Source organism: Pseudopipra pipra, chromosome 2 (assembly GCF_036250125.1).
Source record: "Pseudopipra pipra isolate bDixPip1 chromosome 2, bDixPip1.hap1, whole genome shotgun sequence".
Classification (NCBI taxonomy): Eukaryota; Metazoa; Chordata; class Aves; order Passeriformes; family Pipridae; genus Pseudopipra; species Pseudopipra pipra.
In genome coordinates this window covers 27,421,127-27,447,482 of record NC_087550.1, presented here as the reverse complement: position 1 = coordinate 27,447,482, position 26,356 = coordinate 27,421,127, and the positions used below count along the sequence as shown (strand labels likewise).

The 26,356-nt window shown below is 39.2% G+C and overlaps 1 protein-coding gene across 3 annotated transcripts in view; it reads left to right on the top strand.

Moving 5' to 3' along the window:
• Positions 1–213: 213 nt before the first annotated feature.
• The window catches only part of WARS2 (tryptophanyl tRNA synthetase 2, mitochondrial), a 38,403-nt gene continuing 12,260 nt past the window's right edge, over positions 214–26,356 (top strand). Inside the window, exons 1-2 of one of the 3 annotated variants that reach the window (XM_064644552.1) lie at positions 214–358; positions 20,027–20,284. In XM_064644552.1, the coding sequence (XP_064500622.1) occupies positions 305–358; positions 20,027–20,284 (312 nt within the window). In that variant the 5' untranslated portion in view covers positions 214–304. Of the gene's footprint in view, positions 359–553; positions 667–687; positions 817–20,026; positions 20,285–26,356 lie in introns of those variants that run through there. The other 2 variants (XM_064644553.1, XM_064644554.1) reach the window with 2 other exon arrangements.

Genomic DNA, 26,356 nt, shown 5'->3' with positions numbered 1-26,356 from the left:
GACACACTGCTGAGAGAGGCTTTCCAAGGGCAGCCTGCAGCTGAGCCAGGACCCTTGAAAAGCGGGAAGCGATGCCCCGCCCTGGCACGACGGGCACACCCACACGGCCTCGCCCGGACTAACCAGCCCACCCCCGCCGTCCCAGGCAGGCCCGTGCGGGGCCAGCGCCGCCCCTTCCCGCTGACCGCGCCCTGGCCGCCGCTCAGGGACCGCGCCTGCGCCCTCCGCGCTGCGGGACATGCGCTGATCCCGCCGTGCCCCTGCCTTGCTTCCCTTCCCCCCGCCCCTTCCTCCCGCCTTTGCCATGGCGACACCGAGTGGCCTGATCCGAGCCCTGCACCGCGGGACCCTCGGCCAGGTAACCGGCCTGGGGCACGTCCCCCGTCCCTTCCCGGTCTCCCCGGTGTGGGATGAGTCCCGTGCTCCAGGCGCGGCCGGCCCAGCCGACATCCCGCCCCCGTGCTGCGAGCGGCTTCGCGCATGCGCGGGGCGGGGCCGGGCCGCGCGTAGCTGGCCCCGTTCTTCCCATCGTTCCCATTTTCCAGCTTCTTTCCCTGGGTTCTCTTAGCCCCAGGGGCTTTTACTCCTCGGGGCACTCGGGGTGCGGGAGAGAGGGAGGGCTGAGCCGGCAAGTACCGGTGTCCTGGTGGTCGTTCAAGGGCTGAGGTACCGCTGGGCGTTGTGCGAGATTTCAGCGTTGGTCTTTGCTGCTTCTCTAGAGTATCACCTTCCGATTTTAAATGCACCTGCAGGCTAGGAACTCTTGTCTTCTCCAGCGGGAAAAAAACCCCAAACCGCACAGATGTCTGAATTGATGTATGTCAACTCCCCGCCTTGGTACTTACACAGCTTCAATATGTTATAGTAGGGGTTCCATTTCCTTAACATATTTGGGATTTTCATTGTAACCATAAGAAGCTTTCACTTCCTCCCTCCCTCCCATTTTACTACATAATTGAAATAAAGGAGCAAATGATTGCATTGATTGTATTTGGAAAGATAACCCTCAGTAATCAGCCAAGTCAGGTATATATTCAGTGACCATGTGTTTGTAGGCACCCTACTTCATGAATTTTTATGTCTGTGAATGGTTTGCCTTACAAATCCAAATTTTTTATGTAGCTTACAGCCTTATTTTTAGAATAGGTGGAAGAATGATTAATTAAAACAATTCGATAACAATAATGTTGCATAATTTTAGTGAATGTTTGTTTCTCTTAGTTGGACAATTGGCTTTTTCATTAAAATCTTGCTGATGTTCTTATATCATCTAAATCCTGAATAGTATGCTATGTTTCTATAATGGAACATTTTATCTAGAAGGGTTGTCAGGGTAGATGTGTCTCATGTTGCTTGTGAAAAGAAATAGGATAAGTAGAAGATCAAAGACGTCTTTCAGTCTCTTGGTGTTATCCACACTGTCTGTGACCTTGCAGCAACTGGATTCTGTTATCCTCAGCCGTTGAGTTGATATTCTGAGCACATCAATACACACAGTAATACACAAAAAGTTGGTGTATATAGTGGTGTATAGTGGGTAAACTATGAGTTGCGAGCCTATTTCTGAATTAGGATTTTTAAAATTAAGCTTAAAAAATCAAGGCAGTAAAGGTGTTTCCATTTCTGGAGGTGCTTTGATTTCATTTCACTTACATGTACCTAAATCTTCCTAGGTTTCTAACACTTACCATTTGAATAGTTCTTGCAAAGACGCCTCAAACCACTCATTATTTTTAGAACTCAAAGGTCCTTGAAAAAATACTGAAAGGACTTGTATATGCTTATCTTTCCAGATGCTCATGGTGGCTCTTTCTGATCCATTCAGTATCCTAGCAGATGGCCTCCTCTGTTTTCATCCCTCTAGCAAAGGATTCTGGTTTATCTTGCATAATAGAGAACTCTGCTCTGAGCAAATATGGCTCTGTTATATCTTAATATTCACTCTGACGTGCGCTGCTTTGTCACCTCTGAGTTACCTGTCAGGTCAAGGTGTGGGTGCTTTATCATCTGATTACTGTTCCACAATGTCCTTTAGATATGATAGGTCTGAGAATGTGCTTCCTTCCTGTTGTTCTTTAAATGTTTTCATTTAAAAACAAGAAGCCCCGAGTTAGTCTTGGTTATGTAGCTTCATATCACCCACCCTCGAGTAACAGTAGTAATTTAAGTTGCTACTCCAATTTTAAATTTGAAGTCCATTATGTTGTGAGATTCTGTCAATTTACTCTCTCACTTTAAGCGCCCTCTTACATCTATATGGAAAGAATTGCACTGGAATTGAAGTAGTACTTCAGTGCATCTTCAAAAGAATTGAAGGGAAAAAAATGGCTTCCTTATTTATGCTGTTCCTGTTTCCAGAGTGGACTCCAGAGTAGTTCAACTATTATGGCAGACAGCTTGGAACAGATCATGTATTTGCTGTGTGCTAATGAGGAACATTCAAATTTCAAGCTGGAAAAGTTGTTTGCCTTCAAGCTTGCAGAGTAGGCAAGTACTGGCCAAGTACTGGCACCCTGATAGTTTTGATGTTTAAGCATTTGATAATGTAGTCACACTTGCTAGGAGGTATCATTTATGTGGTTTCAGCTTTGTTTTACTGTAGTGCACAGTTCATTATTATGCTGGATTTATCATGCTATGGAAAAGTTGCTCTATACTTTTTGTTGTACATATTTCTAGAACACAGCTAGAATTTGTAGGCATAATATATGTGGTTAAGAAGAAAGTAACATTTTGTTGGAGAGATTAATTACATTTGGGGTATCTTGACTTTCAAGAGCTTATTTTGAAATTCCCTGATTTACTGTTCTTCACTGGTCTCTAAGCCAAGGTTATAGAAAGTAATTTCATCAAGTCTGTTTTTTTGATAAGACACTCTTAAAAGTGGCAACTAACAGGTACTCCAGAGAATTACTGATAAAATTATGAGAAATCCAACGAAGCCATAACCTGTCAATGGGAAAATTTACTCTAGAGTGAGTCAGTCAGTTGTTGTTGTATGTCCTGACAGAACATGGATTAGGTTTAGTCCTGTCAGCAAACATGAAGTAAAAGAATGACAAGGTATTGCTTTTGATTATGGAGTCTCATGCATCAGTAGATGGCTTTTCAGACTCCCAGCTGGAGGCCTACTTTATTTGCCTTCAAGAATTCAGGAGTCTTTGGCATCATTTTTCTTTTCTAGTATCAAAGTATTTATCACTATTACAGTTACTGCAAGAATACTCTAGTACCTCTATTGCTTTTCTTCCTGGGAGTATCTTTTAAAGAAAACAAGAATTCTCATTTTGCTACCTTTTCTCCTACCCTGGTCTTTCCTCTTTGATAGGTAAGCCTTCCCTGGCTTTCACGCATGATCTGTTACAGTGGCTGTATTGTTATTGCTAAGCTGTACATTTTGATGTTCTACAAACTTCATCTCTTGTCAACTTTCACAGGAATGATGCATCAGAAAGTGGATTCTCTTTTAGCTTCAAGTGGTACAGAATTGCATCTTCCAGCCACAAGGGTTGGTATTTTTTAATATGAAATCCTTTCCATTTTGGTGCTAGAATTTAGTTGGGTTTTTTTCTGACTGGAAGTTGGATTTGCCCTAACGAAACTTATCACACTGACTCTAGCAGGCACTGTTTGGGTCATACAAAGAGAAAATTGGTTTGAGTCTCACGGTTCCAAGAATGTTTTTTCTACCTTTTGGTGAGTGTTGCACAGAAAACATCTCTGGTGAACATTTAGTCAGATACCACTGCAAGTACACAACCTTGAAATCCAATGAATCTTAGCCAACATGTTGGTAATCTTAGCAGTTCATTTAGGAATGTACCTGTTTCTTTGCCTGAGTTAATATCATTAAAACAATATCACAGTGTGGTTCCCTGTATGTAGTTTCTCTAGCTTGCTTTACAATTTGTGACCAAAGGTGGTGCTAAAATCAAGAGGCCTTTAGGGTATCTTACCCCACTGTGGCAGCCTAATGGGTCTCAAGGGCAAAGTTAGACTAATGTGGTGTGCTTTGCTCCTGACAAATCCACATTTGCTGTTGTTTTCTTTTAGTTATCTTCTAGGGAATTGCAAAAGATGGGTTTTATTCACTGAGTATTGGTGCTAAGCAGACTACCTCCCAGACTGCTCCTCTTTTCCTGTATTTTTGAAGACAGGAGTGACATTTTTCCTTTTTTGGTCTTCTGATACTTTACTTGGCCTCTGTGAACCTCTGTGATTCTGGCCAGTATTGTCAGTACTTTAAGAAGAGATCTTCAGATTGTTTGGGTCTGATGAAATTTGATTTACTTTTTTTTGAAGAAGTATTGTTCTGGTGGTATTCAGGCCACCTGATCACCCCATTGTTACTGTGCTAGTCACGTTAATGACTGGTCATGTTTCATATTTTTTAACAAAGATGGCTGTGAAAAAGGCAGATAAAAATTGAAGGGTTGTTTTGGAGAAGACCATTAAAATGCTTTTTCCCAGATTGCAAATTAAATCTTCAAAATTTTTAGCTATAGTTACCATATGGGCTCCAGAGAACGGAAGTAACTGAAATTACCAGACTCTAATCCTTAAGGATTTCAAAGGTTGTAGTTAAAACTACAGTGGGAGAGAGAGCTCAGCTTTTAGTATCATTCAGATGTGTTATGAATGAAATGCAAACAATTTAAAAGTATCCATGTTCCCATCTTGAATTTGTTGCTGTCACATAGGGGTCACTTTGTTAACCATTAATGAAATGAGTCCCCAGGTGCATGTAACAAGCTGCACACATACACAGGTTACTGCAGCAGGTCAACTTTAGAATGTCTGTCCAGACACTTGTGTACTGAAATTGATGGATGAACAGGCAAATTTTTAAGTGCTTGCTCTGAATTTATGATTGTGACAATCCCCTGTGTTACATCTCTTTCTTCCAGAGAGCATGAAGGTTGGAAGTAGCAAACTGCTTTTGACTGAGTTAAAAAAGCTGGAAATGCTTTTTTAACCTGTTAGACAGCAAAGACCCATGATGTTTCCTGGTGTCCAGTATGGGGTGCTTCAGCATATTGGAATCTACAGGACCTTTAGGAAAGATCCAAGTGATTTGAGAAATGCTTTCCAAGTAGAGATATCCTCTGTCTGAATTCATGTATGTAGAAATTGTGGCCTTTTTTTTTTAATTTCCTATTTTTCTGAATTTTAACATTTCTAACTATTGTTATTGAGCCTAGATACTGAAAGTTACTTAGTTACCTGGGTTCTTCTGAAATCAACATGTTCTAGTCTTTGGATTAAACCTCTAGTGTCTCCTATTCAGGTTGGAATAGAAGTCTTTCCTAATCAGTCATTTGTTTATACTCTAATCACTAAATAATTTATGTTTGATCCTCTAGGGAAAGCAACTTACCTTTCAGATAAAGCAATGGAATAGTTCTTTATGCCAGAATGAAATCATTAGCTTTTGTGTCATTTTCAGAGCTGAAGGCAAGTTAGTATACAGTGAGAACATAGATTTCTTGGGTTTTCACTGGGTTTGAGGGAGCTCGGATTTCCACACAGATTTATTAGACCTTCCAACTGTGGAGAGACTTCTCGTAATCTGCCTTGCTTAATGCCTTGTCTCTGATGGATTTTGACCACTGTTGTAGCTGCACAGGAGAGAGCCCCCATTGTAGACAGAAATGAGGGATCTTTGAGGCGTGAATGGGTCCTATTCATTTCCATAATGGAGTTCTAACAATAAAGTCTGGCAAACACAGATTGTTTTAGCAGGAAACAGCCCTTTATTTTGGCATCTTGGCAGGGCTTGGGTAGAGTCCCACCATTCTTTCCCCCTCTGGCCCTTGCTTTCAGTGTCTTGACTGAGCCTGTTTTTTTCTCTTGAGAGATTCCTGTTTTTATTAACTTGTTTTTGTACAGTGAGTTTAATGAAAGATGCTACTCTGCCTATGCTGGATGTTGAAGTTTTATGTAAATTTCTCCAGTGCATATGCTGGACAAACATATTGTACAGTCTGTAGTAGATTGCCTCTGTCTCTAGACCGCAGACTGGGGGTCTTGTTTTAATGCTGTTTCATTGGCAGATAGAATTTCCATTTACTAATACAGCAAGTGCTGTTCTAGACATTCAGCAATTACTTTTTCCATGACACAAGTTGTGGTTTGTGCTGCGACTCGGGTTAGACGAACAAACATTTTGTGGAGTTGACTCAAATTACAGATCAGAAGTTGAAGTGAAGAAAACCTCCAAACATTAAGTCAGTTAAGTCACCTTAGATCATATATTTTTTGAGCTCTGCAGAGTTTGTAAGCAGTGAACTGAAATTGTTTTCCTTTTTGTTGTTTGAGCCCTTGACTGCAATAATACCATTCTTGGAGTCCCAAACTCAGACAAATCCTGTAGCAGATTTTATAATTTTCTGCTGTATCAGGCACATCTATATATGCGCTGGACAGGATTAAATATATTTATATGTAAATAAATATATTAAATATATTTTTGCCCCCAGAGACTCTCACCTTGAGAGTGCACTGAAGTTCTTACTGCCTGGGAAAGGAAATAGGTAGATATTTGCATATGTATATACAAATATGTATACTCACACAAATATACAATGAAGTATGTATGCTTACTTCTTCATTTTCCTCCTTCTTGTGCTGAAATGTGATGATTGCTACCAGAAATGAAATATCTGCTTTTCTTTTAGCTTTGAGCTCTTTGAATTATGCTAGGGCTGTATCCACTTCTTGGAGCTGCTGAAGTAATGGAGAGGTGAAGTTGATCCCATTGCTTCAGTGATGTCTGCAGGATATCTGAGTGAAAAATTAGTGTTGTGTGGAGGGTTTCCTCAGTTTTCGTTATGTTGCACATAGCTCATGTTATGAACTACTACCAAGATGTTGTCTTCATAGCCAGGCAGATAAAACCCTGCTGTGCTTCCTTTGTATTTAGATGGCACTTCCATAACTGTTCAGACTAGGAACTTCTTTTTGTTTAGACTACCTTGTTTATAGATAAGTGGTTTGAAGCCTTACAGTACAGATTAGAAGGTGAATAAATGCTTCTGACTGATATTTCGAAGTGTGGTAAGCCCATCTAGTTCACCTATGTAGGTGGTTGTCAATATTTACATTCCCGTGCAGAAAGATCCCAGAGTCGGATAGTGCTAAGTTTCCATTTTTGAAGCTCAAAGCTCCTATAAAACTCTTCCAATCCCCTGAAGTATTCAGGAGCTGAAATGAGATGAAATTGTATATCTTCTCCCATTCTGACAGATGGAGGATGTGTGATTCTGAATCCCATCACTGTTGTTTCTGATCACATACGCTCAGTGACAATCAAATATTATGTATTGGTCTTCATAGTGTCATCCTCACAATCTAGATGCTGAGCTGTTAATCTCATTAGAAGGTTGTTGGCCAGCATTCAAAAAAAAAAAAAAAAGAATTGCAAGTGTCTTCACAACTTTCTGGTCTCACCATCATTTTTTTCCTTTTGCCAGGTGCATAGGTTCTGACTTTGAAATCTGCTGTGATACCTGTGCCTTGGGAAAAGATATAGCAGCATTTTCATGTTAATAAAAGACTCCAGGCTTCCTGACGATCTCACCAAAGATTCACATGGCAACTATTTTTGTCATTTGCTTTCATACTTGTGGATGCTCTAATGTCTCTGTCCTTTGGCAGTGAGATTGCTAAATAGCCTGTTTTGAGTTTGCCCAACAGTCAGGAACAGTTCTTTTCAGGGATTCTGCCTTGATCCTAGGCCTTGTGGGCATTCACTTCTCTGCTTACCACCGTTGCTTTTTGCACAAAAAGCAGCAAAGAAATACGAGGAGGTACAAACTTTTGATGACAGAACCATGTTATGCTGTCCTTCCTAAATACTATCTTTTTATAGCTACATCAAAGTTTCTTTCAAAGGTGGTCTTTGACTTCTACTTGAATTGGGTTATCCATTTGCAAATATTTTTCTTGAAATCACATACTTGTCAAGATGTGGAAAGGCTTTGCTTAATAGGCATCCATAGGGTGCTTTCCGTTTGCATGGAAGAACAAAACAGTTTCAAACATTTCAAAGCCTCTTTGTTGCTTATGTAAAGGGAATGAGGGGTCCAGCCCTCTGAATTCCTGACCAAATCTCGTCTTGCATCTCTGCTGGCAACAAATCAGCCCATGTACTTTCTGCGACCAAGAATGAGTTCACGTTCTGCTCTTCATGCACTTCTACTGGGGTGTTTTGTTGTTTTGTTTTGGGTTTTTTTTAAGATATCTACAATTTAGATCTTTGCAGAGTTAAAGCAATGTCTGCACTCTGTATGTTCATCAACCATTATAATAGCCAGGTCACAACAGCCAAAGTGCTGTCGCTCCCTTCAAAGGGACATATTTAGAGTTGATTGTGCAATGTTGATTCTAAGTCTCTAGTATACAGAATACTTGCCAGTACTCAAAAAAATGGAGTATTACACATCTGTAGGATACCTACAGTAAAAACACTTGGCTTGTTTTATACTGATATACTCCAAAGGGTACATCTAAGTTGAGATTTGTTAGTTTGCCTGGCTTCCCGTGGGCCAGTTGGAATAGTACAGGTAAGTTAGCAAGGAACATCTCATCTTTTTAACAAAGCAGTGAGCATCACACACAAACTAGGGAACTTTTCATGTGATATTTCTGGGCTCAAGGTGTGTAATAAGCAAGTCACAGTTTGCTGTGACTTGGGTGGCGTGTGCTGTTGCCATTCTAGTCTCACTTGGCTACATCCTCTTGACCTGAGCACAAATAAACACTTGTGTCTCTGTCCCCCTCATCCGTTGCTCATCTGTTGTTTGTCCTTTCTATGGAAACAGCCCAGTCCGGTGGTTTCAGGACCAGCCTGCACCGATTACACCAGTTTAAATGTAGTCTGTATTGTCTACCTTCAGAAAAAGTTTTTTAAATTCTGTATAAGTCCCTGAGACAAGTATGATTATTATGTCTAAAATACTTAAATTCATAGAATTCTCTCCAGCATAGACAAGGAGGACCAGCTGTAGCAGTTTCTTTGTGCATGTGTGCACTCTTAGGGAATTCACTGAGATTTCTGCATCCCAAGGCCTCTCAACATCCGTCAGGTGGTTTTAAAACTTTGCTATCCACCTGAGATGAATTTCATGCAGTGACCACAAGGTGAAAGTTTTTGAACAGCTGTGTTAATTTTGGCCCCATGTGAAATGAAGCCAACTTTTCCTTGCTACAGGAAATTGCCAAATAAAATAATGGAGAGGAAATGAACTACTCTTTGAGTTTCTAGGACAGTATTCTGAAGAAATATAGTAATTCCAAACAAAAAATATTTTTTAAAAAACATCCCCGTAGATGTAAGTCGATATTCTTTGTTTATATCTCATAGGGCAATGTTAGTAGCAAGCAGACTCCTCACTTGAAGAAAATATATAAAAAAATATAATAAACTCTCTTTCAGCTGAAGGTCAGAGAAGGAGCAAGAGCAATCAGATGTTTTTAAGAGATTTGGATACTACTGTGATCAAAAACATAAAACTTCTCTAATTTCTCTGCGAGGGAAATATTTAGCTATGGGGCATTCTTTAGCTTTTTGTTTTGTTTTGCTTTAAGATTGTGAAGGTTTTGGTACTTAGAATGGTTTAATATATTAAAATTGCACCAGCCTTTCATATATCAAATAATCTAGATTTATAATTTAGAAATATAATACACTTTTCATTACATTTTGACAGTAACACATGTATCTTGTGTGCTAATTCTTCACTTGTTGCTATCAGATTTATTCTCTTGAAGCAGTGTATGTTTCTAAATGTGGATAAGTACCAGTTTACAAGTGTTAAATGTTAAGTTGCAGTTCACATCTTTTAAGAACATGAAATGGTTTTGCAAAACATATCAATGTTCAGCTGCTATCTGTGAAAAGGCCTCAATTCTTAAATTTTGTTGAATGCAGGTAGAAGGACTTGAATCTTGAAATGCTGGGAGATCTAGCCTGTCTAAATAGAATTCTGATTTATTTTCTATCCTCTTTGGTCATCTCACTTTGATCTTAGTCATCTTAATGAGATTATAGGCTCAGAGGACTGCAACAGACCCAGCTGGAGGTGGTGCTTCCCATGGCCAAAATAAAAATTAACTGCCCCTACATCTTTATCAACACACCACATATATACATTTATATATAAATAAAGAACCTCTCTAAGCTCTCTTTTGAAATGCTTTCTTTTTCTTACTGTTGAAAAGTTTTCTTTATATCTGATCTGATTCCTTACTGCAACTTAAGCTCATTGTTTCTTACCCTATTAACCATGGTCCCAAAGTCATATGCATTTAAGGTGCATTTAAGACCTTTTACTGTCACAGTCTTCCTTTCACTGGACTAAAAAAGCCTCAGGCTTTCCTCTGTAGTCTTATTTCTTAAGACATTTACTGGACTTGATTGAACTTCTATGGCCTCTTTCTACCACTGTTTTGAAATACAGGACCTAAAACTGTCCAAATGCTCCAGCTTGAGGCCATCCTCATCCTGAGTAAGATGAGCAAATTGTTTTCTGTCTTCTGGATTTTAATCCTATTCATAAATTCCTGTGCAATTTTTGGTGTAATTTATAAATGTTGTGGCTTTGCAGCAGCATGATACTGATTCATACTCACCTTCTAAAATATTACAAACCCCAGATCCTGTTCTGCAGTTGTTGCCTGGACAGCTGTTCTTCCTGTGTTTGTGTGGTTGAGTAGTCAGCTTTTCTGTATAGATCCATGTATTTTTGCCTGGTAAATAGCTTTCTGTTTTTCAGATCATTGCTTTGTCAAGATCATTTTGAGCCCTTACCATCCTTCCAACTTTGTTTTGTCTGCAGGTTTAACAAATACTCTATTTCAACATCCAGATTACTATTAGAGATACTAAAATACCAACTAATACTGGACCTAGGACAAAACCCTGCAAAACTATATTTGATATATCTTTTGACAACCACTGTAAGCCATCAATAAGTACTCTTTTCATTTTTGGGGTTTTTCTTCTGTCCAGTTCCACCTCTAGCATATAATATTATATTCTAGGTGCCATTTCTCTAGCTTGTTGGAAACTGAGGTAATATTGGAACTAAATGATAATCAGGATATAACCTTTTGTACTGGCTTCTCCATTCTAGCATCTCTTGTGCTATAGAAGGTTATCAGAGTGATCTGACATCACTAGTTCTTGAAAAATACTGCTGTTTGCCATTATTTATGTAGTTTCTTCAAAGTTCATTATTTGTTCCTGTATTTTTCCGTGAATTGAAGTTGAGCTGACTGATACAGAGTAACTCCACTTAGGCGAGGTCACAGAGTGGAGCATGAGGTTACCTGTGTGCTTCTGGGCCCAGTGCTTCCATGCCAGTGTGCTTTGTGCCGCTGGCTGCAACGGGATCAGGAGGAAGGCAGCAGAAGGCTGGGTGCTTTCGAGAGCTGTTTCCAGGAGGCACCTGTGCCTGAAAACCTTGGTTGTTGCCTGTTCAGATACGTTGTTCAGTGAACAGTAAACTAGTTTTTATATGGATTTGTGTCTTAGGATTGTTCTCTACAGTGTGACAAGGCTGTCGCTCTGCTCTCTCACCTTTTCCCTTGTGCTACCTCTTCCAAGCAATACCTGCAGTACCATATCTGTCGAGTTCTCAGCTGTGAGCTTTGAGTGCATCATCTAATGGATTTGGAAGCAGCATGTACTCATCTGACCTGACCTTCATGCCTTGCCTGTCTGGCCAGAATGTTCCCGCTGATAGTTCACCACACTTAGCTTCCTCTGAAGCCTCCCGTCAACAAGGCACTAATTTAGTTTGTCTCTTAGCACCTTCCTTGTGTGGTAGTTGTAAAAACATGTTGTTATTAATTCCTTTAGCCTGTCACTGAGTCTGGGTGAAATGGACTGATAAGGCCTGCAGGTAATGTCTGTGGTTAGGTAGTTTGATTGGAGAAGATTTATTGCCTCAGCTTAAAAAGGGGAAGTAAATGGTTTAAGAATATTTAATGCAGGGTTAAGGCTGCATCAGGCAGCATCTGAGACCATTAATTGCAGTTCTTTGTACACCTTTGAAAACCAGGGGGTGCAGAAGTAGTGCCTGTGTCAGTGTGCATTGGACCTGCTCTGTAGCTGAGGAATGGCTCAGCTTTGAATGGGAGCTGTAACATGCTGGCCTTCAAGTTGATGTGGAGAACTGTAAGAAGCACAGGACAAAAAGTAAAACTGTCAAGCTGTGTCCTTGCTCAGAAAGATTGTGGTTTAGAATAAGAGTAAGATTGGTGACTGCCATTGGCTGCAGGCAGACCCAGTGCATGGTTCTTTCACCAGCTGTGCACAAACCCTTCCTGCTCTGTCAGATGTTATCACCAGTTCTTGTCCCGGGGCCTCTTCAGAGTACTCGAGCCAGCCCTTCTGAGCCAGCATATTGCTGGCTGCTTCCAAGTCCCCTAGCCAGGGTTCATATAACCTGTTTCATTTGACATGGGAGGGAAGGGTCTACAGTTGTCCTAGGTCCAGAGGTATCTTCTGGTGCATGGCAGCACAGACTGTGGCACCTGCTGTAGATAACGTGTCTGTCAGTGCAGCTGTCATTAGCACGATGAGTGGCACGCGGAGCTCATAAAGAGAGAATACATTTGCGGGATGCAGCGAACCACATTAAAGGATCCGTTTGCTTAGTCATCTTTAACAAGGCAGCGTGAGAGGGCAGCCTAACCCAAACACAGTTATACTGAATTCTTTTGCTAGCCCTAGAGGGCAGAGTTAAATTTATGGGGTGGGGTTAGTATGTGCTGTAAATGTTCCTCCTTTAAATGTGTTTCTCATTTTAAATATAAATATTAAAATCTTACTGAAGTTTAAATATGAGTGCATTTGACATTCAAGAAAGGAGTACTAGGCAGTGCTGTTTAAATCTCAATTTCTGGGCAATGAGTTAATCTTTTCTCAGGAGCTATTTATCTGAAAACTTGTAAATATGTTTCTTTCTAATTTAATGTTAGATCTTTAATCCCTCATTTTAAGAATTAGGTATGTTGAAATAGCATTTGTACCAGATGAATTTGACGTATTGAATTATCAGATCATGATAAACATGTTTAAAAGTTTCTTAAGCAAGTTTGCAGAGAAGTAATTCCTTTAAAAACAGTAATTGAAGCAAAGTCTGTAGTAGATGGACTGCTCTCAAGTTTCCCTTTTCCTGATTTTTTTTTCTTTTTCTAATAACATTAACACTTAGATTGTCCCAATTAGGCTTTAAAATTTATGCTTCAGCTAGTAAAATCTGACTTGTCTGGCTTCCCTTCATTTTGCTGCTCAATAACTGTCTGAAGACAGGTTTTGCTAAGCCAGTATTAACAGACAAGCATATTATTTAAGCAATGAGAGCTTTGAAGTTGCAAAGTATTAATGAGGGAAATAAAAGGATTGTAGATAGATGCAAAGATGCAGTAGTTGGTGACTTTTGTCAGCCAGAGAATTTCTTTTGTGTCTGAGTTTGGAACAAGTTTTCGGTTGTGTTGTTTTGTTTTATTTTTCTTCCCTTTTTGATCCCTGTTGGGAGGATCTTCTTGTTTGAAATTTCAGATTTTCCAATTTATGTGTTTTACTTATGTCTGTGTTTGCTTAATGCTGCTCTTTCTTCCCTTTGACATTTTCTTTTCCTCTCGCAAATTTGAACTTGCTTCAGCTTGGGACAGCTAGGGCAAAACAAATCGCCACAAATAAAATTATAACAAGAAGAGCAAAGTCTGTGAGTGATCCTTTGCTGTTTCCTGTATCGTTCCAGTCTCATTAATCAGCGCTGGTGCCGTGGAGGCTTGTGGTGTGTTATGTCGCCAGCACAGCAGCTTCTCCGTCCCTTTCCCCCACCCCCTGTGTGCCTACACAGTGGGGAAAACTAGAGAGGGAAGCCATCAATCTTTCCTGTCACAAATGTCAGCAGTGATTCTCCTGTCGACTTCCTGCTCTCTCTGTCATGCCCACCACCTGTGTTTGGAATTAGCTCTGATGCTGTGGATCTCACTTGGCTCTTCACCTGTTCTGCCCCGACTAAATAGCTGTTAAAATAAAGCAGAGCAGCTAAATACTATAGCATGTGAATGTTAACCACCACTGTGGGTTGTGGGGTGATTTCTGTTGCAGCTGCTATTGTAATACTGTCATAATTTTCTGCAGCAGTGTAGGGTTTGGGTCTGAAACCTCTTGCTTGTGTTTCAGCCCAAAGGTGAGCTTGTGAGCAGGACTTCTTTTTTAGTTTAGAGATGAAAATATTTATTAGATATATTGCAGATAGAGGCATAAGCCTATCTCCCATCAGTTAGCTTGCTGGGATAGAATCATGAATGAAGTCCAAAGAAATTAGTTACTTTGAAGCTTTGTCCTTACCTTCAGTCACTCGAAAGACATAATTAGCAAAAGACTCTTTGGGATTTGATTTTTATATATCTATATTTGGCTAGTGCAACTCTTGAAAATATGTCTGTCTCCCCCATCACTGGGTAGATTGAGAAGCTGAATGCACTACCTTTGTACCTCTAGGGCAGGATTAATGTGGTCATTTTATGGTTTGTTGTGTTAAATAATAGGTCTTAACTGGACTGTAACCAGCCAAATTTTTATGTATACTTTTATGTAATTGTATAACATTCCTATGCCCAATTAAAAGGAGAAAGCAATGCTGAGAATTGTCTATCTATTGGCAGCTTTCTCCTACTTCCTTGAATGGGTGCTAAGTTTTTCTGTTTTTAAAACCCAGAAAGAGATGAAAGCTTAGGCATAAAAGTTTCCTTATAACTGTAGCTTGTCTGCCGTCATTTCAAGTGTGTGGCAATATTTATGTGGAGTTATAAAGAAGAGAGGTTCTGAAAACTTGAGTCTTGTGAATGCTTTCACTTGATTTTATTTGAGTAACTCTTGTGAAGTAGAAGAACTCTGTAATCGCTGATTTTACTACATACTTGAGGAGCAGCTTTCTGCTAACTGTGCCAGGCAAATACATGTATTCAACAGGTAAATACTTGTGTTCAACAGTCACAGAATTTATAATGCTAAACATGAAATCTATAATCCAGATACCAAGAATTGGTTGTGGTGTGGGATGTTTTCATCTATGTGCATATTTTCTTATTTGTAGCAGCTTTGGTGCATCTTCTGGTTCTGACACATCTCATGAAAGGGAATGTGAGTGTGCTTTTGACTGCTGAATTGAGGCTTTGACAATTGTAGCTCTCCTTACTACCAGTGTGGCATACTGAGAAAAGCTCTTCTTTGGTCCAAGAGGGAAGCACTGGATTTTGGAAGCTATCATCTTTTCCAGTATACTCTTTTGCATTGAAGATGGGTATGGCCATACTGCAGGATTTCAGGATAAGACTTTAGCCATCCTACTCTGGGGCAAGAATGTAATGATTATTCCTGATGGTTTGAGAACATTTGGATATTGACAGTTTTTCAGTATAAGGAGCAGCAGTTGTTTATCTCATTGCAAAAAGGAAGGTTAGGTGAGAGAACACCTGAATCTTAATAGGTTTTGGATCAAGCTTTGTTTGGTAATGCAGCTGAGAAATGCACTGTGGTGTTTGGAATTGCCATGCAAAAGTCTAATTGAGAGATAAAAAATAGTAGATGTTAAATCATCTGTCAGCTACTACACTCTTAATAGGAATGAAGATTAGCATGAAGCACTGCTGGTGTAGGTGCACACACCACACAGAGTTAAACATACGAACAGCAGGCTCACACTGTGCTTACTACAGATGTCTGAATGAGTGAGTGCCTGTGGGCTGGAGCTGCATGTCTTGTGGCTTTCACTCTGCTCCATTGGGAAGTCTTCACTCCTTTTGTTTTTATCCTTTTCCAACTCCAGTACTTTCAAGCACACAGCTCCCATCCCCTGACCTAACAGCTTCATTGAAGTGCATTCCAGCCCCATGATTTCATGGTACGAGGCAGAACTCCCCTGCCACGCTGCTATGCTGCCCGCTGCTTCTCACGGAGTGAACAAACAGGGAACATAAACTCTCTCCAAAGGAGCAATGTTCTCTGTATATTTTTAGTGCAAGAAATCCAAGATTCATTTGAGGGTGTTTTGTGTAGGCTTTTTTTAATATAGACTTCTGCTAACACAATGGAATATTTCATGCCACCCTATTTGCTGTAACTTGTCATGCTTTATGTTGTTAAATGGAATCAAAGGAGTTAAAGATGAAAGAGTTCTAGTTCAACTGGTCCCTCAGCTGGGAGCCAATGTGGGTCCTTTGTAATGTGTTTGTTAGTGCTTTACTCAGGTTCAGCATAGCTCAGTTTTCATTATTGGATTTACTTGTTTCTGCAAATTCCATACTTTAGGTTAAGTAATTGCTGAGCTTAGACTCAGTATAATACTGCTACTGTTTGTTTCTCATGTTTAACTTGCTATTTATTGCCCTTATACTGAACAACCCTTTTATAAGTAGTTGTTTACCATTCGAACATACAAAGCACCATTACAGATGTCATGCTTGCCTTCACAGGTATTCTCTTTACTGGATAGACAGAGAACTTTTTTCTCTCTTTATATGAAATTATGTCCATTTTACGTTGTACTTGGGTGTTTTCTTTTCAACATAGAGTGTATCACCAGGTGCTAACTTATGTAGTATTACAACAAATCTACTTTTCATTAGCTCATTGTGAGCCTTTGAATATTCGGAGTTAGTGCAGTATTTGAATGTACAGGTTATGTTAAGAGACTGATGTCTCGGATTTTCTTGGTGAAAGATGTTCTCAAACTGCCTATTTAAATGTCACTGTTGCATTTTTATGTATTGAGTGTATTATACTTAAATTTGGGAACATCCAATATGTTCATAGTGCCATAATCTACAAACTGGACGGTGATCTGGGAAGAGAAAAGGCAGATAAAGGCAGATAACATGTTATGGGAAGCATATGAAGCAGGGAACTGCAGCTGCTGTGTGACTTGGGGACTGACGAGGTTTCTAGACAGAACTGTTCTCCACAGAGTCAGGGTGTTCAGCTCTTTTTGGGTCATGGTATTGACACATGAGCCGATCTCTGCTGACTGCACATAAATTCCTGCTTTCTGATATAACAGGCAGTTACCCCAAGGGGTAGAGCTGCTTCTGCACTGAAGTAGCACTAGCTTCAGGGTCCCAGGGAAAAGCAGGAATAACATCAAGAGCCATTTCAGGTGATGCTGTCTTTGACTAGGCTGCACTTGAAAGATGTGAAGGTTTCTTCACCATGCTTTAGCTTGGTCATCCTAGCATACTTTACCTGATGCACATCCACAGTGGATTTCTAGCACATTATGAAGTTTCTTAGCTTTTCTAACTGTGCAGGTAGGAAACATATTTTATACAAAGTCACTGGAGTCAAGGCAGTAATAGCTTCATTAGTAATAATAGTAATAACAGTAATAACCTCACCATATGGCATTCTTTATGCCTTCTTACTGTCTTGATACACCATGCAAGAACTCTTTTGGGAAGCAAGGGGTGGAAAACACAAGTGGAGGAAGAAGACAATACAGGACAGATGAAACTGTCCGATAAGGAGATGGAGAGTAGGGCTGTGAAAAGTGTAGCCTGTGAAAGGAGTGTGGTTAAACAGGCATATAAATGGACACTGGAAAGCAAGCAGCACTATGGGGAGAAACAACTGTGGGAAGGAGTATCAGGATTTGTACTGAGTAAGGGGAGACAGGAAGATGAGAAGAAGTTATGTGCTGTGATAAATAACCGGCTGTCCTGGGGTCCCTTTAAGGGCAGAACACCATCTTAGGGATCATCTATTTATAGCCTGATTTTCTTCTTGATTTCTTATTTTCTTGATGAAGAGCAGGAATATGGGAAGCAAAAGACAAATGTTATGCCTGTAAAGTACCTATTGCATTGCCTAGCAACTGCTCTAAGCCCATAGTAATAGAAGTACAGCTCTGAAGCCAAGTGTATTCCAAGTTACCCAAGTTTCTGCAAGACTTCACTTATTTATATACGTTGGAATGCTGTGTCTCCTTCTGTAGGTGAGCACCTGACCCTTCTCAGTGTTAAGAAGAAGCTGTCTGCAGTCCTTAGGCCAGATAGTAGCTTAGTGGGAGGTGAGTGGGTTCTGTGAGTGGTGAGAAATGCTCTCATGTAGGTTCCCAGGAAAACAAGCAATCAAATGAGATTGATTAACATAATTCCATTTTTGTGTAATGGAGAAAAGAGGCATATGTGGTCAAGGACTGGAGCAGAAGGGCTGGAAGTTGGAATTGCTGTTGGAGGAAATGGTGTGCTTTTCATTGCAGTGACTACCTTGCAGCTCCTGTGCTGGAGGTTCTCCAAGAGCACTTAGAAACTGACTCAACAATATACTAGAAGTCAAGAAGATATTTGGGATGGGGTGAAGGGGTTACCACCAAGATTTAAATGTGTAGTCATTTATGTGAGCAGGAGAAATTAGCATGGCAGCTAGCCCAAACCCGCTCTTGCCTGTCAGCACAAACACTTAAAACGTTGGATAACAAAATTGTCATGATCTGAAGAACAGGCTTACTTTGAAAGCAGAAAAATTTTCAGCAAATTTTGAAGGAAATAGGCAAGGCTTTTCTGAAGTATAGATCATGTTTTTTTAAAAAAAAAAAATCCTATTCCACTTGGAAACACTTTCTCATTAATTTTTCTTGAGTCTGAGTCAAAATTAATTAAGTCAGTTTGAAGTCCTTTTTTTAATAGTTAAAAATAATGGTACTTGGCCTTGACTTTTACTGCCGTTTTGTGTGGTTTAATAGTTGTATGACTTTTTTTTCTCCCACACACATTTGTAGAAGATTCACAGGAAAGAAAACAGACTACATCAGTAAGTAAATTCTCCCTGCTAAGTTATAGATGTTGCTCATAAAATTTAGCAGGAAAAAAATCATGCAGCCACAGGCATAATGAAGTTGATGTTCCTGTCGCACAACAGACTCTGAGGTTTGTATTGTGCAGCTTTGTGACTTGGACTCCTTGCTGAAGTTTTGGGGGACCCTCATTTGTAAGTCGAGCAGTCTTGCACGCTCTTACAACTTGGCATATAACAAGCATTTACACATAAAACATTGCTGAGCTACTTCTGAATATGGTGGAATTCTTTGGAAAGGTCGGGGAGGTAATTGATCATTTGCTGACAGCTTGGGACTCTGAGAAAATGGTCAGATGGAGGACTGGGATGCAGGAAAACAAACTTTCTAAGATGGTAACTGTCACATAGCCAAGCTATACATGTTTCAAGCTTTTTAATCTTTGCTCACAGTCTCAGCTTCTCAGTTGTTTTTTTCTGTTTCTCTGTGAACTCTCTTCAGATGTTGACATTTTACTGATCCTGATGCATGGACAGTATTCCAGGTGTGATCTTGAGCTATAGCAGTATTTCTTTGTAGAGCCCTTTTAAAAACTGTACTGCTGCCAGGATAGGTAGTTTCAGAACTTTGATGATCTCTTTCATTATTCTTTAACCTGTAGGTCAAGGACTAGATTTCTTTCAGGAACCGCTCAAAATGTTCTCTGCAGCTACAAAAATAAGATTTCAGCATTCATGGGAGTTAAGATGGCAATCTACTGGGACATTGCATGAGTTTATAACAAAAATGTTTGAATTTCTCTACACTGTGATCCTAAGTTTCTATATCAGAATGGATATAGAAACTGAAATGCAGGTATAGAAACTATAGTGGATATAGAAACTAAAGAGAAACATACAACTTCAATGCAAAAGAGGCTGAAAGAATCTACTACTTGGTTTTTGAGATCTGCTTTTCACCAATCCTGTCTACATCTATCGTTTTTTGCATATGCAGTCTGACAGCTTAAAATTATGGTAGGTGTCAGTCTCTCTGCAGTAAGATAGAGTATTTTAACTGACTTGCTGCAATTATCAATCCTGAGGTAATTTATACATTAATACACTGAGGAGAGAAGACACAGACATAAATGAGGCTTTTTTAATGACTTTTAAATATAAAAGAATCTGTCAAAAAAAAAGGCGTGTGTTAATTTTACCAATGCTTTGCCACAGAATACGGTCGTGGATCGGATTTTCTCTGGTATCCAGCCAACGGGGACACCTCATCTGGGTAACTACCTTGGAGCCATTCAGAACTGGGTGAATCTGCAGGAAGAGTACAGCTCAGTGCTGTATAGCATTATGGACATGCACTCTCTCACCATGCCCAAGGAGCCAGCTGTCCTGCGCCAGAACATACTGGACACCACTGCCGCCATCCTTGCCTGTGGTATTGACCCAAAGAAGTGTTTCCTGTTCCGACAGTCACTGGTTAGTGCTTTCCACGCTTGTTAATGAATGAGCATCTTTGTGTTGGTGGTCCTAGAAAAATTAGCAGTGTTGGATTTTAAACTTATCCTTTGCCGTGGTTTTGAAGTGCCTGAAATCATGACTGAAAAGTCCGCACTGTAAATTTCTGAAGCAGAGCTAGGTGTTTGGGCAGGTTCTGAGTAAAATACTGAAAAGACCTGTTAGGAGACCATTAATTTAGCTCTGTAAGTCTCACTTCAGTCGCAAAAGGTTAACTCATAAATGCATAAATGTAGTCTGTGTATCCATAAAAACATGTAAAACATGTTTCTATGGTTTTGAATCGGCTCTTGTCACTTATTCTGCCAGCTGCACAGTATCTCCAATGAGTGATTGATATGGTAAGTTTTGTATCAGTTCCAACATGATTATCAGGGGGTTACCTCCTAGGGATTTTTTTTTTCCCCTTCTTTGGCCATAACCTGCTTTTCATATGTACCATTTTCCATGTGATCTGATAATTCATATGTGAACTGTTTGGTTCTCTTGACCATCCCAAGGAGTACTGGGCCTACCGTCCTACTTGGCATATGTCACCCTAGTCTATCACATGCTGTATTTTCCTGGAACACAACTTAATTTTTTGCTCGATTAACTTTCTGTTACTGACTCTAAACTGGCAAACTTCTGTAATTTCCCACAGAGATAGATGTGTCATAGCTTCTGCTCGTGAGAAGACGTCCTTAAATGGATGTCCAGCTTGCAGCAGGACCGCAAAGGTGGCGTGCACAGTGTCTGAAATTTATCAGTGTAAGATGAAATGGTATTTCATTCTTCCTTTGAACATGGTTCTTCACAGGCAGAGTTTCCTGTGGTTATCAAACTGCAAATGGCAATCATAGCTCCATGTCCCTGGTGGATAATGAAAATATGAAGACAGATATACTTCCTGCTTCACTTTTCCTCAGTATTAAAAAAAAAATTCTAAATATGTTAGCTCAGAATTTTAGTGAAGATATGTTTAAATTAATTTATCCTTTTTTTTTTTTTTTCAAGTCCAATTAGCATTTTAAATAAGTTACCAGCTTGGGTTTTAATTTGGCTCTCTGACTTAACTTCGTCATTGAGGCTGACATTAGCTGGAATAATCTCAAGGTGAGTTACAAGCCAGTGATTCAGTAAAAACCAGTCTGAGGGTTTGGGGTTTTTTCTTGCTTTCAGGCAACTGAACAATTAAATTAGAGAGGAATAAAGTCAAGGTTTATAAAACTGCAAGTGAAATGGAGAAAATAGGGAACAGTTGTTTTATCCACTGAAGAATGTGAACTGACAAGTATCAAAACAAGCAAAACAATGCTGCATTTTGTGAAATTCATGATCAGTCTACAGAACCCCTTGTCACAGGATGCATAGCATGCTGAAATGTGTATGAATTCAGAAAAGGAGTCAACAAATTAATCTAAAAAATCATTTGGGGACTGTTTAATTTCTGAGATTCCACCTCTGCAGGAAGTGCTGAAATCACAGATGGGAGAGTATCCATGCTTTTCTGTACTTAGATTCTTTTTGTTGTTGTTGTTGTTGATTGCTGTCAGAGGTAGATATTTGATCAGTTCCAGTATTGTTTTTTGTATATTCCTACAAGTCTAAGAGCTAAATTAGTGCCGTTCCAGGTCTTGCTAAAGCCAACACACAGACTTCCCGTGAAGACAACAGATTATCAGTGAGGATCTTTACATTGCAGGCAGCCACAGAAAGCATGTTGTATCTTTCACAATATCATAATGCAGAGACTGAGTCTTTGAGTCCCCAAAGAGAAAGTATCAGACTCAGAAAATGATGAGAGGACAGGACTGTATGTGATGCTTCTACCAGTACAGCCAACAACCAATGAAAACCTTACATAGTTAGACTTCAACCTGTTCAGCTTTATCTTCCACCAAATATGATTCTGTTTTATCTTATAGGGGTTAGGCTGGCCTCTGCTAAATAGACTACCTTTATATATTAATTTTTCTGTGTGGCTTTATCTGTCCAGCTTTAATGGTGGTTCTTCTTATTTAATCTAAACCATTAGATTAAATGTGTGGGCCATGTCTAATGTCTTGAACCATATTCTTACCAACACTTATCACACATGTATCAGTACAACTTTCCAAACTAACTGATTCTAGCATATTTTTGAAAGATCATCACACTGCAATCAGAAGAACTACTATAGTTGGTTGTGAATCCAGAGTGTTTCAGTACTGGTTCAGGCTGAAGTGGTTTGTTAGCTTCCCAAAACCAAGTCTATTCAAGCTGTATGTAGTGGTCAGGTACACCCAGAGATGCACTATGGTCTATTAATTTACATCAGCAGGACCAGATGTGTCTCTGGAAGCAATTAAAAGGAATATCTGCATGTAGCTCGTGATGCGAGGAAAGGAGACAGGAACCTTGCTAATGTGATTATTGTTTTAGTATGATAATGAAATAGTATGTTATGGAATGTCATAATATCGAGATGATTGTTCCTAAAAATGTAGGTGTAAGATGGATTGCAGTTATTGCTCATCAAGAAAGTTTATGGCTTGATTTTGATTGGTAATTGCTCAGTTTTCAAAAAAATGAGCTGGCCTGTCCTTTTCAGCCACTCTAGCAGTCTCCAAGGGTGGTCTAAAAAGCCACACTTTTGTTTACAAACATTTGGCTGAGGTGTAAAGCAAAGTAACCAAAACTGATTGTGTACTGAAATATGTTGTATTTCCAGAGGTCATCAGGAAAGCAGTGAAAATGCAGCTGCAAATAGAGAGCTGGTTCAGGTATTTGATTATGTTTTATTCAATACCAGATCAAACTGATAAATGAGAGAATTCTCAGTAGATTAGTGTGCTATAATTATTGTTTTATTTTGAATTCTATCTAGAAAATTACGAAACCTGTAGATCACAGAAATGCTACTGCAATTACTTCTGATTAACATTTCTGGTTTTTTAAACAAACGTCATGCAAAAAAATTCTTACTATCTAAGAACTTTTAGTTTTAATCACCTAAACCCACTACAACTAATGACTGTTAGTACCCTGATTCTGTAGCAGTAAAGGCAGAATTAAATTCTTGCACTGCAAAAGTATGCTAGTAATGGTAAGCCCCACTGAGAGACTAATGTCACTAATGTGACACTAATGCTGCTTGTCCTCTCACTTTCTTTGGATTACCCTGGGCAAGAGTGGTCTAGAGTTGCTGAAAAGGGGTTTCTTTGTTGTTGTTGTTGTTGTTTATTTGTTTGTTTGGCTTACTCTTTCTGTACTTTGCTGCATATGTTGCTTCTCTGGAATATGTTTGCCATATGTGAAAAAAATATTGCTACTTTGTTTCCCAAAAGGCATGTGCATTTGGTAAGGGTTTCACTGTCAGTAGGCTTTTGTTTACAGGAAAGTTTATGCAGATTAAATCTCTAATCCAGAGCTATCTGAAATACCTGCCTCCAGAGTTTTCCCACATTTTATCGTCCTTTCCAATACAAGCAAGAGATAAAAGTCTGGACAATATTAATCACAGATTTCTGGGGGAAATTGTGGTGAAAACAGATACCTCTCATGTTATACTAGATCCAAAAGGTGCTGCTATGGTAAGGATACAGGTGAAGTTGACTTGGGGTGCCAGAACTGATTTGAGTGATGTCCTTGCCTTGCAACTGAAGTGAAAAAAAAGTGAGAGAAATTTTGCATAAGCTGATTTTTATTGTATTGTTTAGAGGGCACAGGGACTATGTTCTATTGGGTAAATCACAGCCAAATTAGCTAAATGGAAAGTGCTAGTTTCATGAAAATTATTTTTATATGCTTCAGAATTTACCATTTGTAGATTATATTTTTCTATAGCATGTGTAAACAGTAAGTTAATGGCTGGCTGTATATTTGTCTCCATAAATTGCAGTTCCCCAAATACCTCCCATACTTCAGTTGTCATAAACAAACTTGAACCCGAGCTTAGGGAAGTAGTGGATACAAAGAATAAGTGATGATAACTTGAAAATATTTAGAAGCAAGAAGGATGATGATGAATAATTAGAGTAGTGTTTGGAACCACATTGTCTGTGAAGGGTTATAAACAAGCACATTTAATTAGAGTATCTAGGAAAACACAATTGTGGAATATGCTGGACAGTAGAATGGCCTCCCAGTGAGAGAAACTCTTTCGTTACAGATTGTTTAATTATATTTTCTTAAGGAGAAAGGCAAGTTATAGAAGAGTGACAATTTCAGTAAGAATAAAAATAAGTGCCTATTTCAAAATTATACATTTTTATAAGGAGTACAGCTGCAAAATATATGAAACCCTCTTTGCTCTTAGAGAAAATAATGTCAAGATATGCTTTAAGTGGCTGCCTTTGCCTACTAGGCATAAAAAAGAAGTAACAGAATAATAACTTATACAGTGTATCATGAGAATGTTAGAAGAAAGAGAAAATATATTCCTTAAATTGTGCCATAACTGATAAAAGCTGTAGCAGTCATCTTTCATAAAACTTAGAATGTTTTATTAAAAACAAAAAGAACTATAGGGTGTGGGGGAGGGGGAAATAAGAAAGACAGGATGCAATCTACACACATGGTAAACTTATATGGTGTAAGCCATTTTCTCTGATTCCTGGTGGGTACAATACACATTTCAGTTTTTACCCATGACCATCTTGTATCTCATCTGTTTCACAGTTAAAGCAATTTTAGAAACTTGATTTTGCTTTTATGTGGTCTCAGACTGTTCTTCCTGTCCATCTACCTATTGTAGTAGACACATGCTAAATGTCCCAAGAGAAACTAAAATTCCATCAGAGTTGATTCAGCAGGCAGTGGTTGATATGCTGCAAGAACGCTTCTCTGAGGAGTCCTGTGAGTTTCTGGACAACGTAACATTCAGTTTCTGGGCGGAAAATTGCAGTTTTCAGCCTTCTGGATAGGGTGATTTATTTTCTGAGTATAATCAGCTGCAGTGTTCTTGCAGTGTGCAAGCAAATTGAAGCAGTAACTCTGGGAGGTGGGAATTTGCCAATTTGTTTTAGCCTTAACTCCAAAAGCCAAGAAACAACAATATAAATGTGTGCACTGTTTCACTGCTGTTATTTTCCAGAAATATCCATCTGCTTTGTTTTGTGGGCAAAGTTTGAATGGATTCACACTACTTCTTGTCCAATTTTCAGAGGGGCTGAAAAGCTTCCATTGCATCATAGCTTATAAATTCATTAAAGTACATTAATTTAGCATGGTCCATTGAAAACTTCCTGTCATAAGAGGAAGTATGTGACTGTTTAATTTAGCAAATTATTCTGCTTCTCTTATTCCTCTGTTTTCTCCCTGTTAGGAGTGGACTAGACATAACTAGAGCTCAGTGGGAAAAAAAGTCATGGTTCACTAGGATTTGGGGTTTTTTTCTTTCTTTCTTCCTTAATTTACCTGGTTTATCTCATACTATTATGTAGCTGTTATACGTTCTTCTCTTCACCAGAATTCTGGACAAACCAAACTAATTAGTCAGACAGTATTGAAGGTTAGACTAGGAGAATATTTCTGAAAATAAGATAAATTTCATAATGAATAAAGGAGGGGAGAGAGTGCTCCAGCCACATTACTGTGCTCTGTCAGGGTTTATAATCAGTAAAACTTGATTCCAGTAGTATTCTTGGTCAGGCTCTTCAGAAAGGAGAGACAGGTCTTACTTCTGTAGGTTTTAGCCAAAAATAAACAAGTGACTAAAATGTTCAAAGGTAAAGGTGAAAGCTTTAAATACTGAGAGATTTACCAAAGACAACTAGATAACCACCCCCAGTTCAATACATTGCTTAACATGTTCTTCAAATCAAATGTTGCCTTTGTGACCTTGAACTTATTCCAACCACTCTTGAATTATTTCTTTGAACAGGAATTCAGGATACTGCATCAAATTTTCGACCATAAGAGTACCTCACTGTGTGTTCAGTTGCTGTGTGCATTTGATTCAAGAGCAGTCTATTTTTGTCTTGTTTATGGCTTTTATTCTCTCTAGCTGTATAGTACTTAGTAATGTATGTCTGTATCTTGAACATATTGCTTGCAACCTGAGGCATTAAT